The 19,438-nt window shown below is 32.9% G+C and overlaps 1 protein-coding gene across 7 annotated transcripts in view; it reads right to left on the bottom strand.

Annotated features, from left to right (window-relative positions):
- ATP9B (ATPase phospholipid transporting 9B (putative)) overlaps positions 1-19,438 on the bottom strand; it is a 451,952-nt gene that overhangs the window by 255,224 nt on the left and 177,290 nt on the right. For all 7 annotated transcript variants that reach the window (XM_031946730.1, XM_031946732.1, XM_031946731.1 and 4 more), the window contains one exon: positions 16,207-16,301. In XM_031946730.1, the coding sequence (XP_031802590.1) occupies positions 16,207-16,301 (95 nt within the window). The remainder of the gene's footprint in view (positions 1-16,206; positions 16,302-19,438) is intronic.

The following is a 19,438-nucleotide window of genomic DNA, read 5'->3' as shown; positions in this document are numbered from 1 at the left end:
GTGCTACTGTACAATATGCTTTTGTACAAAAACTGAAATAAAATCATATTATTTTTAATCTGGGGGAAATTCATGGATCTAGGAGGCTAATTTCTTTGGAATAGGGGTCCTCAAACTACGGCCCTCAGGCCAGATGCAGCAGCTAAGGACATTTAACCCCCTCACCCAAGGCTATGAAGTTTCTTTATTTAAAGGCCCACAAAACAAAGTTTTTGTTTTTACTATAGTTCGACCCTCCAACAGTCTGAGGACAGTGAACTGGCCCCCTATTTTAAAAGTTTGAGGACCTTTGATAAGGTATCCAATACCTTGTTACAATAGATTGACAAAACCATTAGCCTAATGTGCATTTTAAACTGGTTGTTGTCATCTGTTATCAAACACAAAGTAACTGATTCCAACACCTAGTGAATGGCAAAAGCACTCCTACCCCATGGCTCCCAAATCAATGTGCTTATATTATATCTGGAAAAGATAAACTTTCATCATATTTTTACCACATAAAAAAAGAAAATCAACTGTGAAAGAAAAATTTGCTTCCTTTTTGAAAGGGAGAAGGGCTGATATTTTTGGCACGGATGAGAACTAGCATATGACCACCACAGTGTCACACTGGTACACTGGTCAGGAGTAAACAAGGATTCCCCACCATGCTGGGACAAAACAAGTTCAACAGTCATAAAGGATGGAGGAGATGTGATGTGTGAGCTGTTTCCCTAGGAGAAAATGTCTTAATTTGTAGGAAATTTTATCAAGAAAAAGGATGCTAACAGCTCTTAAGACATTCCCATTCTTAAGACAATTTCTCCACTGACTGAAAAATGCATTTTAACATGATATAATAATATTCTCTTAGTGTCACCATTTCCTTAGTCCCTATAATCAGTAGTGAGGCAGCCAGGTAAATACAGCAGCTAGTGTGCTGGGCCTGCAGTCAGGAAGACTTTCTCCTGAATTCAAATCTAGGCTCACAAACTTAAGTCTGCTCTATAACCCTAGGCAAACCACTTAACCCTGTTTGCCTCAGTTTCTTCATCTGTAAAATGAGCTGGAGAAGGAAATGGCAAATCATTCCACTGAACATGACTAAAATGACACATCAAAAACAATTTTTGGTAGAAATCTATCTTTTGAAAATAAACTAAACTATTTAAGATGAAGAAACTCCATTTACAAATTATGTCCATGATGATGAAAAGAGGTATGTAAAGACCTGAGTACATTTAGAAAACTCAGAGGCTCTTTCTTCAAATAAAATTCTTGAGATGAATCTCTCCTTTATGTCTGTTATACTATCTTATAAATTACTTTTCCTAAATTGAAGATTTGACTGTGTCATTCCCTGATCATACATCGAATGGTTCCCTATTGCCTACAAGATCAAATATAAACAAATACCTATTTGCCACTTAAATGTCTTCACAATCTTGCCTCCTTTCTATCTTCCCAGACTCCCACAATTCTCTCAACACAACACTCTAATATGGTCATAATGGTCTGTTTGCACTTCCTCACACATAGTGCTTGATTTTCTCATATCCATGCCTTTGTACTAGTTGTCCCCTATAACTGGAATGTTCTTTACCTCACCCTCTAAGAAATTATGGCTTCTTTCACTACATCTCAAGATCAACTTTTGCAAGGTGTCTTTTCTTACTCTCCTACCTCCAACCTTTCTCTCACTAGAATATCAACATCCTTGAAAGCAGGGCCTGCTTTGCTTTCTTTTCTTTTTTTGTGGAGTGGAGGGTGGGGATATGATTTAATGCCAGGACTTAGCACAAATGCTTGGCACATAGTAATTGCTTTACAAATGCCATATCTCCTTAAGTAGAATGTAAATTTCTTAAAGGTAGTGTCTACATCAACTATTTTTATCTTTAAAATGTATATGCCTAGTGCCAATTCTTTGTAAATACCATAATAAATATCTATTTAAAAAAGCAAATAGAAGCAGATAGAAGAATACAAAGTAATAATAGCATATGTCATTTATAGTCTTTCTATCAGATGTTTCTGTTTAATTATTTAATTTTCTAAATGGTTAGTTTGATTTTAAGAGCTATATCAAAGTAGTTTCTGGAAGAAACATAATTACAAAGTTATTTGATTCTTTGTATCAAAAGGACTTATTAAAAAATGAAAAGATCAACAATAAAAAAATAGAATAAAACTTCAAGGGAATGAGTTCTATGGATACACAGTATTCAATTTTGACAGGCAAAAAACTATTCTCTGAAAAAGAAAATAGCTATTAATTCCAAAAAATGGAACATGGTGGCTTCTTGGGCTTATAGAAGTAACCTGAGATCATGTTTTTACTCTGTGTCCATTCCTTTCATTTTACTGAACATATAGAGATCAGAATAAATTAGTAAATTGCCTTGAATTCCTTTGAGAACAAATATTACAGTAATCAATAATGATGTAAACATTAATAAATCATAAAGATCCTTTTCAGAGTATATACTGATCACTAATATAAAGAGAAATGTTTTATAATTATCATACTACTCAAATTCTCCTAAATATAATTTTACAATAATTGCAATAGAAGAAGAAATAATAGATTCATGATCTTTCAATTTATTCAATATGAGTTAGAATTTATAAACAACAGAAAGGCTGTTTTCCTTAAGTTCTAGATTACAAAGATGCCAAAAACTTGATGTCAACAAAGTAATTTTTAAAAAATAAAACTTTTATATGAGATACCTTCTAAAGTAGGGCAACAAATAACAAGCTATCAACAATCCTTTTATATGCGCATTACCATTTAGTAGAATGAATTCCATCTATTATATTAGTCATGAATTGACTGAATAATGACATAATAATGAGAATGTCTTTCTCTGCATTTCACAATAGTAATTTAGAAATCACTCTAAAGTTATCAATAATGTAGGAAAGCCTCCTCTATTAGGTCAAGGGCAACATTTGTTCGCCTTACTTAAAGATCATTAAAATACATCCTTAATCATAACATGTGGTTCATTACAAATAAAATTGCCTTTGGTTCAATAAAACTAATTAAATGTAAATGGTATTGTTTACTGCTGTATAGATCTTTTGATATAAATCAGCAAGTCACAGTTTATTGAAAATTACTGTGACCTCATTGAACTTAATAAATTTGCTTGATCACACAAACCAGTAAAAAATTTCCAGACTACACTGCCTGAAATATTCTGTCTCCTCACCATATGACTATGAAGCTACAGGAAACCTAACCTGGGGAGGATTTTCAATGCAGCTCTCTTTAAATGACTTCTTGAAATTTTAATTCTCTGATCATATTAAGTGGTTTAGGAAGACAACAAAATCTGTTCTGATCATCTTTGGTAGTATCATCTATTCCTTAAGAAAAGCACTGAAGGTCTGTGGGTTTTTTATTCTAGGTGTCACAGCAGATAAGGTTACAATACTAAACTGATGATGAGACTGACAGCTCATGACAACATTAGATGCCCACAATCCATTACAGTAGATAGATACAGATATCAAAATGAGCTACAATTATGGGAGCATAAGCACCTAAATGAAAGACCAAAATTGTCTCACCTGTTTCCATAATGAAATTATAGCTTTCTTCTTCACTTAAAAAAAAAAGCCCTATAAATGTGTCAAATTATGTGAAGCTAAAAACTCTAGCAATGGCTTCTAAATATTAGTATTTTTTATTAAATATCCTTTTTATAGTGAAGTTTCAAATATTAAAATATTTTCCAAGTGACAGATATTTTAAGCAATTCGTAATTCTAAATGCATAAAGCATGAATTCTGAAAATGAAATTATATGTATTAAATGTAATAGAACAAACACTGGGAGAGCTGGTTCCTGTTTCTAGCTCTACAAAAATCTATATAATGTCCAAAAGTTAGACTTGAGATACAATGCTTCCATTCTGAAACTCAAGATTCCTGATTTGTAAAATAAAACAAGGGTATGAGATAAGTTCCAGAGTTCCCCACAATTTTAGTGTTCTAAAATTATACATGTTATAATTTCATATTTACTTTCTACCAAGCCATAGGTATTTTATAAATACTGTCAATATGACTACTTATATTCTTATCAAACTAAAAGAGGAAATGCTAAAAAGTTTTTAGAAAATATTCTACATAGTTAATGTTGTTTTAGTTGCTGATTTTATTACAACACTTAAAAAATTAAGAAAAAGACCAAAACTAGAAACATTCAAACACTTGTTCCAGGCTTTAAAATTCCAGTTATTTTAAAGATAGGCCAGCAGGTGGCATTCAAGAATTATGATATTAGATTTTGATTTACTTATTATTTTCCCAAGAATGATTCTCTATCAGGCTTGCCAGAAAATATTTTTTAAAAATCTATATATTTTACAAGATGGCTTTTTATTAATTTAGAAAAGTGAAATCGGTACAATATTTAAATGGTTAAGTTTCTATAGGAGGAAAACTAAATGACCTCTTAATATTTCTACTAATTCCCTAATTGTGTGATCAATATAATTTCTATATCTAAAATGTTTTATTTAGCCATAACAAATTTTAAAAGCACAAAACAAATTCTTAATCACAGCTATTTAAATTAGAAATAGAATTAAATAATTAACTATTAAAATCAAACCAATTTTTTACACCATTTGAAAATGCTAAAATGGATTACAAATAATCTAAACAGTCTAAACATGTTAAATATAAACTCCTGGCAAAGATAATAAAATTTTTAGAAAGTAAAGCCATCTATGTTCAGTGTGAAAGCATTAACCTAGTACCAAAATTGAAAGCTTCACAGCAGTATGAGGCAAACTATTTCCAAGTGCTTACTTAACTTACTAGCAATTGGGATGTAAATATTATCAAAATGTTATATAAAGAAAATATGAGCTTATGAAATGGCTGCTTAATCTCTAAAATAATGAAACATTAAACAAAACATTTTAAAAATCTTTTGGAAACATTGGCAGAAGACATGCTTCTACGCCAATCTTAAAAACAGTTTTATCATTTAAGTTAGTAGAATTCAGGAAAGGTTTTTATTTTTATTTTTTTTAAATGCAGGAGTTTTGAGAATTTTTAAATGCAAGAAGGGAAATTTTATATGCAATTTCATTAGAAATTTACATTTCTAATGAAGAAATCAGTAGTACAAACATATGAGAAAAACTACTGAAATAATATTCTGAAAGCATCTGAAGATGATAATAAGGAATTATCACTAGGAAATAACGAAGGAAAAAAAATGGATCATTATCTCCAAACCATTTGCATTTCCTTCACTGGAACCACTAAAGACAACTTTATTTCATACTGGTTCTACTGATTAAAAAGAAATGTTTATTGTTGAGTTATGACTGTTGATGATTATGACCATCAGGTAAAATATATAAAGGATAGGACAATAGTGACTCCTTTCTGGCATTAGCTGGCAGGTTCCTCAATTCTATTCCAGGAATCACAATAAGCACCTGGTAAGCCAAATTCACCATTTTCCAAGATGTGTTTGACCTGTTTTCAGCTCCAATGAACATCATACTGAAACTCCATTTTTGATAGTCAACATCTCAACTCGTGCAGTTAGTTGCCTCTCCTCTTTGGAAGACTAGAGGGTGAGACAATAAAAGTTCTCCCAAAGATTTCCTTTATAAAGGGGTCCGAGCTTTCTGAACTTTACAAGTAACTCTTCATTTTTTATCAAAGTATCAACTACACAGAACATCATGGCTCCTCACTGGGTATCCCCTGAAAAGCTTCCCCCGCTTTTCAACTTACTTTTGCATATTGTCTACTCTGACTAGACTGTGTTTTATTCCCTTTATCAAAGACATTTTTTCAAATGGTATATTAAGATTACATGGCAATTTCCCCCCAACTACTGTTTTCCCCTTAATACTACCACAGATTTTCTAAATGAAAAAGCAGGGAAATATATGTATAGACTATACACTGTCAAGCAATCAACACCACCACAACTGTAGAAATTTGATGTCCTTTCTTTCTTTGGAGGGCGTTCATCAAGTTTGCCAAACAACATCATACTGGTGATGGATAGGTCATTCTGGTATTCAAATGGGCTGGCTCCTCAAAGGATCATACTGCTGAGAAAAGTCAAGTGCATCTGTGCTGACTAATGCTAATGTGGACAAGACATGGTCATTCAACTGCTAGTTTACTACAAGACTGCTCTGGATAGGTCTCTAGCTTTGTGAGGTCTTCTCACAGTCTAGGATCTCTCTTAGACAGGTCAATACTTTAGACTCTCTGCTCACTCTCTAATGTGTAGCTACAGACTTTTTCCACCTTCAAGCACTGGATAGAATTGGGTCAGGACAAAAAACCTTAACCTAGGATTAGCAAGTCTTTTTTGGCTCCTTCAGATCTCAAAGTTGCAGGATAGATCTATCCTCTCTTATTCCCCCATTAGACTTTTAAATTTTTTGAGGGCTTTCTTTTTCTTATTTGTATCATCACTGATTAGCACAATGCCTGGCACATAGCAGGTGCAAAATAAAACTTTACTGAATAAATTAGATCTACAAATCTGGTCTGAATTTCATATTCATCATTCATATTCATATTCCTCAGATAAAGGACACCAAATATCCCAGATATATATGGCCAATGTAGGCAACAAGAAGACAAAATAGGAGAACCTAGTCTACCATTTTGGTAACTCTACTTCCTCATTACCCTCACTAAACCCAGGCTAGAAACAGAAGGGGGCACACTTAGACTGTAGGAACTCCACTTAGTTCAATCCATAGATCAGAGGAGAATGGGGTCAGCTCTACTACATTCTTATAAAATGAAGAGCATATTATAGTCCTTTCAAGCACCTGTAAAGCTATATATCAGTTTTTCTATACCTCCTGATTGCAGTGGATGTCATTTCCCCTAGAAATGTTCTTCTCTACAAATCTGTTGAATCCTCATGTCTTAATAATATGCAGGAATTTTTCACTGATTAAGGAATAGGGTAGAATTTATTTCCCCATTTATATATGCAATGAGGGGTGACTGTGAACATAGGCAGGCTGAGTAATCCTCACTTTGGAGTTGGGGAAAGGGATTTATGAAGAAGATTAATGGCTCTAATGGTGGATGGAAGAACCTCCAAATTCTAATGATAACATGAGGTCAACTATAGAACTAAGATGGAGGTTACACAAAGAGGGGGTCTTATCTGCATTAACAGGTAAAGGAAAGGTGTCAGTAGCAGGGAGTTAGTGGATATATACATTACATTGTGTGTTCTTCAAGGCAGGGACTGTTCTTACTCTTTCTTTACATGACCACTTCATATAAAACCTGACATATAGACAAAAGTGCACAAATCCTTGGGAAACTGAGAGAAGCAGCTCAGGGGATGCCTTAGGTGATCCAAAAAAAAACTCTCAGACACAGCAGCTTCTATTGGTTCTGGCCACATAGGGAAACAAAAAGCTCTGGTACAGAATGCCAAGGCATGGAGGTTCAGTTGGCAGAGAAAGAATGAAATATTGACTGAATTGTTCCCTGATGTAGGACACTTAATAGATATCAGTTTAGCCTTATGGTACCACTCTCTCTGAAGGTCTCCCCACTCACCCTCACCCCTGCCATTGTGGGTGGTACCACCTTATTGTGTCCAGTCAAGAAATCCAAATTGAGGCCTACCCTTTGTGAAGGTAGCTCTATGTCCTATTAGAAATCCCAGTCATGGCCCTCAGGTTAAATTTTCCCTATAAATTTGTCCATGACTCATGCCACTTTGGCTGAACTCCTTTTGGTCAGTCCACCATGACACTACCTTATGGTGTCTCTCCTCTCATCCCCAAACCATGCCTTATAGTGTCCTGTGTTCTTCTCACAGGTAATTAACTCTTTTAGGATACTATGAGCTAAAGGCATACTCCAACCTCATGGTATATTTCCTTTTTCCTAATTGTGAGGTCCCCTAGGGATGTTCTTCAAGGCAGGGACTGTTCTTACTCTTTCTTTACATGACCACTTCATATAAAACATGACATATAGACAAAAGTGCACAAATCCTTGGGAAACTGAGAGAAGCAGCTCAGGGGATGCCTTAGGTGATCCAAAAAAAACTCTCAGACACAGCAGCTTCTATTGGTTCTGGCCACATAGGGAAACAAAAAGCTCTGGTACAGAATGCCAAGGCATGGAGGTTCAGTTGGCAGAGAAAGAATGAAATATTGACTGAATTGTTCCCTGATGTAGGACACTTAATAGATATCAGTTTAGCCTTATGGTACCACTCTCTCTGAAGGTCTCCCCACTCACCCTCACCCCTGCCATTGTGGGTGGTACCACCTTATTGTGTCCAGTCAAGAAATCCAAATTGAGGCCTACCCTTTGTGAAGGTAGCTCTATGTCCTATTAGAAATCCCAGTCATGGCCCTCAGGTTAAATTTTCCCTATAAATTTGTCCATGACTCATGCCACTTTGGCTGAACTCCTTTTGGTCAGTCCACCATGACACTACCTTATGGTGTCTCTCCTCTCATCCCCAAACCATGCCTTATAGTGTCCTGTGTTCTTCTCACAGGTAATTAACTCTTTTAGGATACTATGAGCTAAAGGCATACTCCAACCTCATGGTATATTTCCTTTTTCCTAATTGTGAGGTCCCCTAGGGAAGTTGTCTTTTCATAATTAAATATTAAAACCCATTTCCTTGCTATGTACTCTCCCAACTCTACTTTATTTTTACTACTTACTTGTGTTTACTGTATCCCTTCATTTTATCTGTAATCTCTTTTCCTAAATAAAACTACCTTTTGCCAAAGAGAATGGCCATTGTGAATTTTGTACGGCCTTAAGAGAGAATTTACTGGAAAAAAAAAAATTAGAAATGGCAAGATAAATAGGTGTTATAGCCTATTGTAGTACCTCTGCATCATCATCCTCCTCGTGTCATTGATCCTCTTTGAGAACTAAGAATAAACAAATTTATTATCAAGGCATATACCAAAGGACAACACTACATGTCAATCCAGTTCTTAACCATTCTACAAGGCTCAAGGCAAATAATTATACAAAGTTTTAAGGATATAAATAAGAAAGCCCTAAGGACAGATTGATTTTGGTCTGAGAGTCTAAAGAATATTCCCATAGGGGAAACAATGGACATTTGTATCTAACAGCAGCCCTTTTGGCTTTTGACATTTACTGATGATCCAGCCTAAGCAAAACTCAACATAGGTAGGATGATTCTATGAATTCTGAATGTGCCCACTTCCCAGAGAAAGCAAGAACTGGTGTGCTTGTACCCCTCTTCATTTTCTTCACTGCAAACTGTGAAAAATGCAGCAAAGGCCTACACCCACTGCCAGCAGATGACTCTTGTAATCTTCTATTTGTCTGAAATCCTTACTACCTGTGGGCTGATAACTTCAGAAATTGCTGATGACAACTCAGTTGCTCCCAAAGCCTGCTGCTGACTTGCGAAGTCACAGTCTTCTCAGGGCATTGCCTCTATTCCACTCTTACCTCAGTGCAATAGACCTTTCCTGCTGACCTAGGTTATCTCAGGCTGGAAAATTATTTCACCTCATCCCTTTGTGGGTTCTGCTGCTCAAGAATTCATTTGAGTCATTAAAGTTGTTCAGAGATGAATTTGGGAGAGTTCAGGTGAGTCCCTGGGCTTTTCTCCACCGTCTTGGTGAGCACAGCCATTTAAAAATTAATGCACAGAATTCATTATATATTTTACAAAAATATTTAGTAATATGAAATGGGGATTCATGGTTTCAGAGAAAATACTCTTTTATCTTCTGTTCTCTATATACACATACTTGAGTTGGTATCTAAATTCAGAATTTTGAAATTAAAAAATAATGTAAACTGAGAGCAGAAGCTTTTCAGGCTAGTCTTTTTATCTTTACTGATGTAAACTGTGTCCCCTTTAATCTCTGGAGGGCCCCTGATATAAACTGTGCTCCCTTTTGGGGAAAAGGTCAGAAATGAACCTTTGGGGGAAGGGCACGTCTGACCTTCAAACCCTCCTGGCCCCTGGTAGAGGTACAAGCTTCTGTCCATTCATGAGGGTAACTCCCAGATAAGTAATCTCATTCAATTGGAGATCTTGGCCTGGGGCATAATCACAGTCCTCTATTGAAATCAAAAATTAGCCCTTAATCTCAGCCTCAAACCTCAGAAAGCTAATAAAAGAAGACTCTGAAACCCCAATCTTTACTAATGCCCTTCTGGACTTAGACCAATGGATCTTTCTCAGTGTAAACCTTTCCAAAATTATCCTAACAGGATTTTGCCCACTAAGAAAGCTGTCTTCTTAGCACACTGTTTTCTTAGCATAAATAAACCTATTCTTACCACAAACCTCGAGCCTATATTCATTAGGGTTTGTGAATTCTTTCACAAAGCCTGCCACCATCCCATTGCTGTTAGGGGATCTCTTAACCCTCATTTCTCACACCTCAATAGTACTTCTTAATACAATGTTTAATTTACAGTACACAATTGTTTATTAATTGATTGTGCTTTGCCAAAGACATTTTCTGCATTTAATTTATATACACAAATTCTTTTTGGATTCTTTTATTTAGAATGATTAATTGTCCTATTTGTTTGTATTCTACTGAATTATCTTTGAACTCTTGGAATAAATAAAATTAACTATAATGAAAAAATCTTTGGATTTACTACTACAATGTTCTTTCAAAGTATTTCTTTAAATACTTGAATCTTTACACATCATATTAAGGTATAGTTCTCTTTTCTTTATCTTTTATTGTTTAGGTACTAGGACTATATTCTTTTCAGAAAACAACTTGAGAAGTATATTCTTTCTCAATTTCTAAAAATAATTTGCATAGAATAGGTAGTATTAGTTCTTTAATGTTAGATGGATTTGCCCTGAAAATCAATATACGCCAGTTCTATTTTTATAATGTTATCATGAAGTGCTGAAAATCATGTATAATTTTTATATTCCCATTCAGAAAACATCATAAGTCTTTCAGTTATATATTTTCCAACTTTCTTATATTTTTATTTTTTTTTATTTTTATTTTATTTTATTTATTTATTTTTTTATTTAATAGCTTTTTATTTACAGGATATATGCATGGGTAACTTTACAGCATTAACAATTGCCAAACCTCTTGTTCCAATTTTTCACCTCTTACCCCCCCCCACCCCCTCCCCTAGATGGCAGGATGACCAGTAGATGTTAAATATATTAAAATATAAATTAGATACACAATAAGTATACATGACCAAAACGTTATTTTGCTGTACAAAAAGAATCAGACTCTGAAATATCGTACAATTAGCTTGTGAAAGAAATCAAAAATGCAGGTGTACATAAATATAGGGATTGGGAATTCAATGTAATGATTTTTAGTCATCTCCCAGAGTTCTTTTTCTGGGCATAGCTGGTTCAGTTCATTACTGCTCCACTGGAAATGATTTGGTTGATCTTGTTGCTGAGGATGGCCTGGTCCATCAGAACTGGTCATCATATAATATTGTTGTTGAAGTATTATATTTTTATTTTTATTAAATTTTTTCTTTATAAATGTAAATGTTATTATGCCACTTAATACCTGTACATTTAAAACTGATTCTGTGAATTTAACAGCATGATTAAAAATTCTAATTTTCTGAAATCATAAAATATATTAAATTTTACTGAACCCTCCTTTTTTCATTCTGTGCAAATGGATGCTTTTTAAGAAGTATTCTAGAATTTGAAAGATTATTGGGTTTTGTTTTGTCTCCTTATCCTGTCAATCTCATGTTACCCCACTACTTAATTTATTTAGCAAGCTATGATTACTAACTGCTTTTTTCAATCCCTGTCTTCTTTTAAGTCAGTACTTTAACATTCTGAGGAGTTTTCCTTGTGCTTAGTTTTCCACATTAAATCTTTTTAGCTTCCAGACTCCTATTTGCCTACCTTTTCTAAGTATTTTGAATTTAGTAAAAGTTTTCATTTTTCTGAAGTTCAAAGACTCTTCATTATTAAAAAAAACAAAAAACAAAAAACAAACTTGTAATCAAGTATAGTTAAGCAAAAAAATTATTAAATTGGCCATTTCCTCTATACACAATCCCCCCCCAAAAAACCTCTGTTTCTGTGTTACCCATGTATTCTGGCTTTTTCTGGTATTACTAATCAGTCACTATTCAGTTTTTTTTATTTCCTTCCTGAAGTATAGAAAGGCTACAAATTGTTATTTGTCCTTCTTTGTCAGAGGACCATGACATCAGGGAGGTGACTGCTCATGATTGCAACTTCGGGACATGGGGGAATATCGTACACAAATGGATGAAGTTTCTTTTCTCTGTGTACTCTCAGGAGAGGGATAATTAATAGCAGATGGGTTGTTAGTCCTCAGTTTAGTCTTCTCATCTAGTCTATGGCTCTGAGAACCATATATAAAGATTATTTTTACCTCATTTTACTCCATTCCACCTGCATATACATTCATACATACATACTCCAACACACACACACACACACACACATACACACACACACACACAACACTTTAAATGGATAGGAAAGATCAATTTCTGATCATTCTAAAATATCAGACGAGTTTACACAAAATCACTGCTACAGTTGATCTCTATCTATAGATCTCCAGTCATAAGGCCATGAATTTATTCATTTGTGATCAATGAGAGTTTTGTGCATGAATGCTTAGTAATTATTAAAATTCTGCAGATTTAAGAAGATTTAACCTTGTATGGAATAGCATCTTCTGTTTTATCAATTAAAATATTAATTAGCCAACACATAATCTCTTTCTTTTGAGGTTTACAGTTTGAAGATACTTGCAAAGTAAAACTTCTGAAATCATGTTAATTGCTTCCTTTCAAAGTGATTCTTTTAAAAGTGTTTTCTAATCATGTTTAAGTAAATCTTGGTAGTTTATTATATATTTTAAAATTAATTTTAATGTGCATTAACTTTCAATTCTAGGTGGATTTTGCTAGTACTATTGCAAATTTTAATAAGTTAAGGAGCACTTTCTAATTCAGTTAGTCAACAGATGCTTATTTATTAAGAATCTACTGTGTAACATGTACAAAAATGTTTTCATCCATTTCTTCCTGATATTCCCCCATGTTCAGAAGTTGCAATCATGAGCAGTAACTGATGAGTAATACCAGAAAAAGTCTGAATACATGTGTAGCACAGAAACAGAGATTTTTTTTTTTGGGGGGGGGGGGGGGCGGGGGGGATGGGTATAGAGGACATAGCCAATTTAGTAATTTTTTTTGCTTAACTATACATATTGATTACAAGTTTTTTCTTTTTCTATGCTTTTTTCTAAAAAAACAATTTTTCCCCTTATCCTCTTCATTATTTGTCTCCTCTTTCTGCCTATTCTAGGTTTTTATTCTCTCATTAATAAAGACAATTTATTTTTTCTTTGTCTGTTATTCATAGAATTAAACCTTCTAAGTACCTACATGGGGTTACTTCTTCTGAACAGTTTCTGTGTTATTGTCATGTAAATCTTGACCCAGATCCCAAGCCCCTTTTAAAAATATTTCTCTATCATATCTAGGGGCTGTTATTTTTTTAAAAGATGTAAGAAACAACTTAAATAGTTGGAGGAATAATCAGTGCTCAAGGCTGAGCCATGCCAATGTAGTGCAGTAAATAAAGTGCTGGACAACAGAGTTGAGAAGACTTGAGTTCAAACAGGTCCTCAGACACTTGCAAGCTGTGTGATTCTGATTAAGTCCCTTCCCCTTCTTCAGCCTTCTCCCTCTGTAAAATGAAAATAACAATAGGACCTATCTCCCAAGATTAAGTCTAAAGCAATATTGGTAAAGCAATTTGCAAATCTCAAAATGCATATAAAATTCTAGCAATTATTATAATTTAAAATAGTAATTATACCAAAAGTAATTTACAATTTTAGACTTAGCCCAATGAAATTATCCAAAGAACATGAAAAAAGATTCACTTGAAATAATAAAAGACCTAGAATATTAAGGGAAATAGTGAAAAGAGGTAAAAATGAAGGAGGAATAGTATAGAAAGCACCAAAAAATACATTATAAAGCACAGTAATGAAAACTATCTAGAACTGGTTTAAAAAAAATAGAGAAGTGAATCAATTGAACAGAATAGACAAGGGAGAAATCAGAAACCATGCAACTCAATAATTCAGAATTTAATAAAGCAAAAACCATAAATTAGTTATGTTAAAAATCCCTATTTGATAAAAACTCCTGGAAAACTTGAAAATCAGTAGTATGGCAGAAACTGAGCTTAGACTAATGCTATTAAATTTACTTTGGAATCCATTCACAATGGATAGGGCTTCTTTAAGTTAAAGATACTGATGTAAATGATTTCTTCTTTAATCTTGGTGGAGGGTCAGAAAGGAACTTTTGGGTGAAGGGTGCACCTGGCTCTCAAATCCTCCCAGTCTCTGGGAGGGGCTGTACCCATTCAAGGTAAGTAATCTCATTCAATTGGAAATCTTGGCCTGGGGCATAGTCACTCAAACTGCTCCCTATCTCCAGGCCAAGACTAACCTGATATTACTAAGGATTTGTTAAACCATTTTTGCAGAAGTCCTAACAGGATTTTGCCCACTGATGAAGATATTTTTTTCTCAGTGTAAACCCATCTTTGCTAAAAATCCTAACAGGATTCTTTGCCCAATAAGAAAGTTGTCTTGGTGCAAATAAATCCTCTTTTGCCACAAACTTAGGGTTTGCGAATTCTTTTGCAAAGAATCTGAGACATAACCAAAGGGGATCTTTTACCCTCAATTCTGACACCTCATAAATACTATTTAAAAATATAAGAGGAATAAATCATATCTTTCAAAGTTATGACTAGAAAATATATTGTTGACCAAACAAGTGATATTATATATAATTTAATTATTATATTTAATCATTAAATATTATTAATCATATAATATATATCAATTATACAAGCAATTCAAATACAAACTCCTTACTAAAGATATGATCAGACATTACCAAAGATGTATGACTTGAAAAGTTAGGCCTAAGTAATGAAAGGATATATGATAAACAAAAAGCAATCCTGCAGCTCCATCAAAAAATCAAGAGGAAGCTCCACCGTATATTGGGTTAACCTCTTGAGGATGATTTACACAAAGATACACCAAAGTCACACTAAATGAGTTATCCTTCTGGATAACATGAATAACAAAAGATTAGATTATTGGATTTTTTTCCCTCCAATTCCACTACCTATTAAAAGCTTCCAAAGATGAATTATATTCCAGAGGTAAGGCAATTACAACTGTCTCCACAGAGCAAGAAACATCATTCTAAGCAATATGGAAAGCTTGTCCTTTGAAAGTTAACTGTTCCTGAACCAGCTATGCCTAGAGAAAGAACTCTGGGAGATGACTAAAAACCATTACATTGAATTCCCAATCCCTATATTTATGCCCACCTGCATTTTTGATTTCCTTCACAAGCTAATTGTACAATATTTCAGAGTCTGATTCTTTTTATACAGCAAAATAATGTTTTGGTCATGTATACTTATTGTGTATCTAATTTATATTTTAATGCATTTAACATCTACTGGTCATCCTGCCATTTAGGGGAGGGAGTGGGGGGTAAGAGGTGAAAAATTGGAACAAGAGGTTTGGCAATTGTTAATACTGTAAAGTTACCCATGCATATAACCTGTAAATAAAAGGCTATTAAATAAAATAAATAAATAAATAAATAAGAAAGAAAGAAAGTTAACTGTTCTAGAGAGTCATATGAACAGAAAAATCAGTAAATCCTTCTTTCTAAATTATTCCCACTCTATACTACAGATAGTAAGGAAAGGCTATGATGGAAAAAATAAATAGGAAAAAAGAAGACTAGAAGAAAAAAAAAACCCACGAACAATGGGAATGGAGAAAGAATTATAAAGGAAAACACTAGGTTAATGGGAATAATTTAAAAAGGTTTTTAAATGGGCATAACTGAGGAAAACTGGTATTTATATTGGAATAATATTATATTAAATATTAAGCGATATAAGAGAAATCCTCAAAATAAAAAGAAATAATAATATACAGAAAAAATTGGTGTTGCCTTAAAACAATATTTGCACAAGAAATGCAAATTACTAACTTTATTCCCAAATGATACATAAATTGGGAAACAAATTACTTAAATATGTCCTAAATACTGGATATGCAAGGGATTATATTACACAATGAAAATATGTTTAAAAACTAGAAGACTTACCCCCAAAGCTGGCAATCTCTGTGTGCAACTCACTGCAACTTTTAGTTTCCAGTCTGTTTCACCATCTAGCTGGTCAGTTCTAATGAAACATGAACCTTAAAATTAAATAAAAATATTTACCACACTAGAGAACTTATGTCATATCTTATCTAATGATAGTCTAATACATTATTTTCTGATAAATTCCATGTGTACATATTTCTATTCAGAATTACAAAGTTAAAAAAAAACAAACATTAAAGACATGCATATGTAAGATCATTTATATGGAAGGAAAGAAAACTGTCATTTTATTTGAATATAAACATTAAACACAGATATAAAGATATAAAAATTATATAACTATTTTGATAAAATGTACTATTAATTTTGTTGTTCAACTTGATTTTTCAAAAAAATAATTTAAGAGAAAGTGCCATTTATTTTAGAAAAAGGATCACTGTTGAAATTGATTTCACAATGTTTACAATGGCAAAATAAACCTGTAATTACAAAAAAGAATAATAAGATGTATCCAACATTCCTACTGACATGCTTTGCTTAATTTTTCAACAGAAACCACACATTTACCACTGGTTGCTTTGTAAATATAGATTCCTTCAAGTTCAAAAATGAAATATATTTGAAATTATACTACATTACTACTACACTTGAAACTATACCATATTGACATCTCTTAAACAATATATTAAAGATTATACCAACAAAAATTCTAAAATGTATCCAAATAACTGCACACCTATTTGAATCTGAACTTTTATTGGCAACTTTATACCTCTTAAGAATTTTTTTCTTGTTAATTTCTACCTATTCCAAATTAATTTGGAAAAGAAATTGTTTTTTAATTTTAAAAACTAAATTCCTTCAAAATGTCCTTTTCCTTAGATCTATAAAGAAAAAGTAATCAGGATGTTAAGGAAATGTGAAATTACAACTAAATTTAAATAATCCTAATATCTCAAAACACTGCTAAAGGATTACTATTCCAAAAGAGTCATCTACACCCAGAGAAAGGATTATGGGGATTGAATAGATAACAACATAGTATTTTTCCTTTTTTTAAACTGTTGTTTGCTTATATTTGTTTTCTTTCTTATTTTTTCCTTTTTGATATGATTTTTCATTTGCAGCGTGATAATAGTGGAAATGTGTATAGAAGAACTGCATATATTTTAACAGAATGGATTACTTGCTGTCTGGGGGAGAGGGTAATGGAAGGGAAGGAAAATAAAATTTGGAACACAAGTTTTTGCAAAGGTGAATGTTGAAAATTATCTATGCATATGTTTTGAAAAAAAAAACTTTAATAAAAAAAGTATTGCCATCCCTATTAAGAACAGAGGACAAATGTCCAAATTTTTAAAATCAGAAATTTATATTTTACATGAACAGTATATATACAAATCTATATAAATGTAGAAGGAGGAAAAAACCCTCCCAATCTCTTAATTTCAGTCTTCCTTTGAATTTCAGTTCTTTTATTAGGAGCTAACAAAGTTATTTTGTTAGAGGGAAAGGACATCAATTACTACAAGAAAAATATATTCACTGGCAAAAGCAAATTTCTTTTTATAATTTCAGATCTTTAACACACTCTGACATAAGTAATGCCTAACAGTACAATCAAAATCTTATTCATTAAAATCTGTACATTTGACAATTCAGTAGGCTACAAGTTTAGAAAAACATTAAGATATAATTTTATGTTATATTAAGATGTAATTTTCAGTTATGACCCAAAAGTGACACTTTCATAGACCAAAATTGCCAAAACAAATTAATGTCTGCTCAACAACTGTACTTCTATGCAATAGAAAAATGACTTCTGTGCCTCTGAAAAATCTGTCATAGTCTTATATGAAAACATAAAACTATCTTAAAATATTTAAAGCCAAAATAAAATAATTGAAAAAATGAATTATTTTTGTTTGTATTTTTCATTTCACCTAGAAAAAAACTCAAAATCTGAATTCAAATATTTGATCTTTGAATCCTTAGAATAAATATAGAAATATCATAAAAAAATTTGATGAATAACAAATATCACACTTAATATAGGTTTCAATATTTGGCATAGATTAACTGGCTGCTTTCAATCATACTTTTCTTACACAAGGCATTTCATGGTTCTCTTTACCTTTCCTGTCAATGTTTGTTCTAATCCATCAATTCCATTTAGAATTATACTATAGATCAATTCAGTTCAAGACCAATGTGGCTCTTGTGAATGGTTGACTGCACATATATTCATTTAATAGAGCTCACACTATGACATGTATTGGCCAGCTGCATTTCCTCACCACTTCAGCAGTTAATTTCATCAATAACTTATCTCATAAGACTCTTCCCTTTTATCACAAAAAGGGACTGCTTTGTGCTAAGTCCGCATTAAAAAGTAATCACTACACCAAAAAAGAAAAAAAATCAAAAAGATTTTTCTTTATTTTGAAATAGTTGTCAGCATTGAAATCAAATGTTCTGTATATTATCTACTTTTAAAACTACATTATCAAGGCATAGAAATATAAGATTACTTAATAGGAATTACAGATGGATACAAAATAAGAAAATAGGGAATTATACAATTTATGATTGTTTACAAGAATGGTCAACAATTAAGTATGAAAGCAGTGCTCAATAGTTATCAAACAATAAAGACCTATAAAACTAGCTTGCTAATTAATTATTCAAAAAAAAATCCCATAAAAATGCTAAAAATGGTATTTGGCTACCAATTAAGTACATAAAACCCCACTTAACCTATAAGTAAATGAAATACTCCATCTCTGAATTAACATAATGAAAACTTATGTGACTCTATTAAGTGAAACATATTTCAAGCACAGGGGACAAGCTGTCCAAAAGCAGAATGGCAAGAAGTGTTCTAGTAATTGAAGGAAAAGCTAGAAGGCCAGTATGACTGGAATTTAGAGTACATGGAGAGAAACCACTACACTACATATTTCCTACAGAGTCATTTCTACTTATATAGAGACAAGATAACATTTCATCCTATCTATGTCTACTATCTGTCTCCTGACCTAACCATTCTTCAGGGAAAGGAGATAATATAACTATAATGCTAACCATCTCATTAGCTCTCTTTAAAGAACTTTCCCAGAGGTTTCTTATACCAAAGAGGACTGGACTTCTCGTACAAGAAGGCTGCGAGGAGGCACACAGCTGTGTAAGCGCGTTTCTCTTAGAATTCATTTCATGATAAACTACTAAA

Source organism: Sarcophilus harrisii, chromosome 1 (assembly GCF_902635505.1).
Source record: "Sarcophilus harrisii chromosome 1, mSarHar1.11, whole genome shotgun sequence".
In the NCBI taxonomy this organism is placed as follows: domain Eukaryota; kingdom Metazoa; phylum Chordata; class Mammalia; order Dasyuromorphia; family Dasyuridae; genus Sarcophilus; species Sarcophilus harrisii.
Note: the sequence above shows the minus strand (reverse complement) of the source record. Positions and strands in the feature narration are given on the sequence as shown.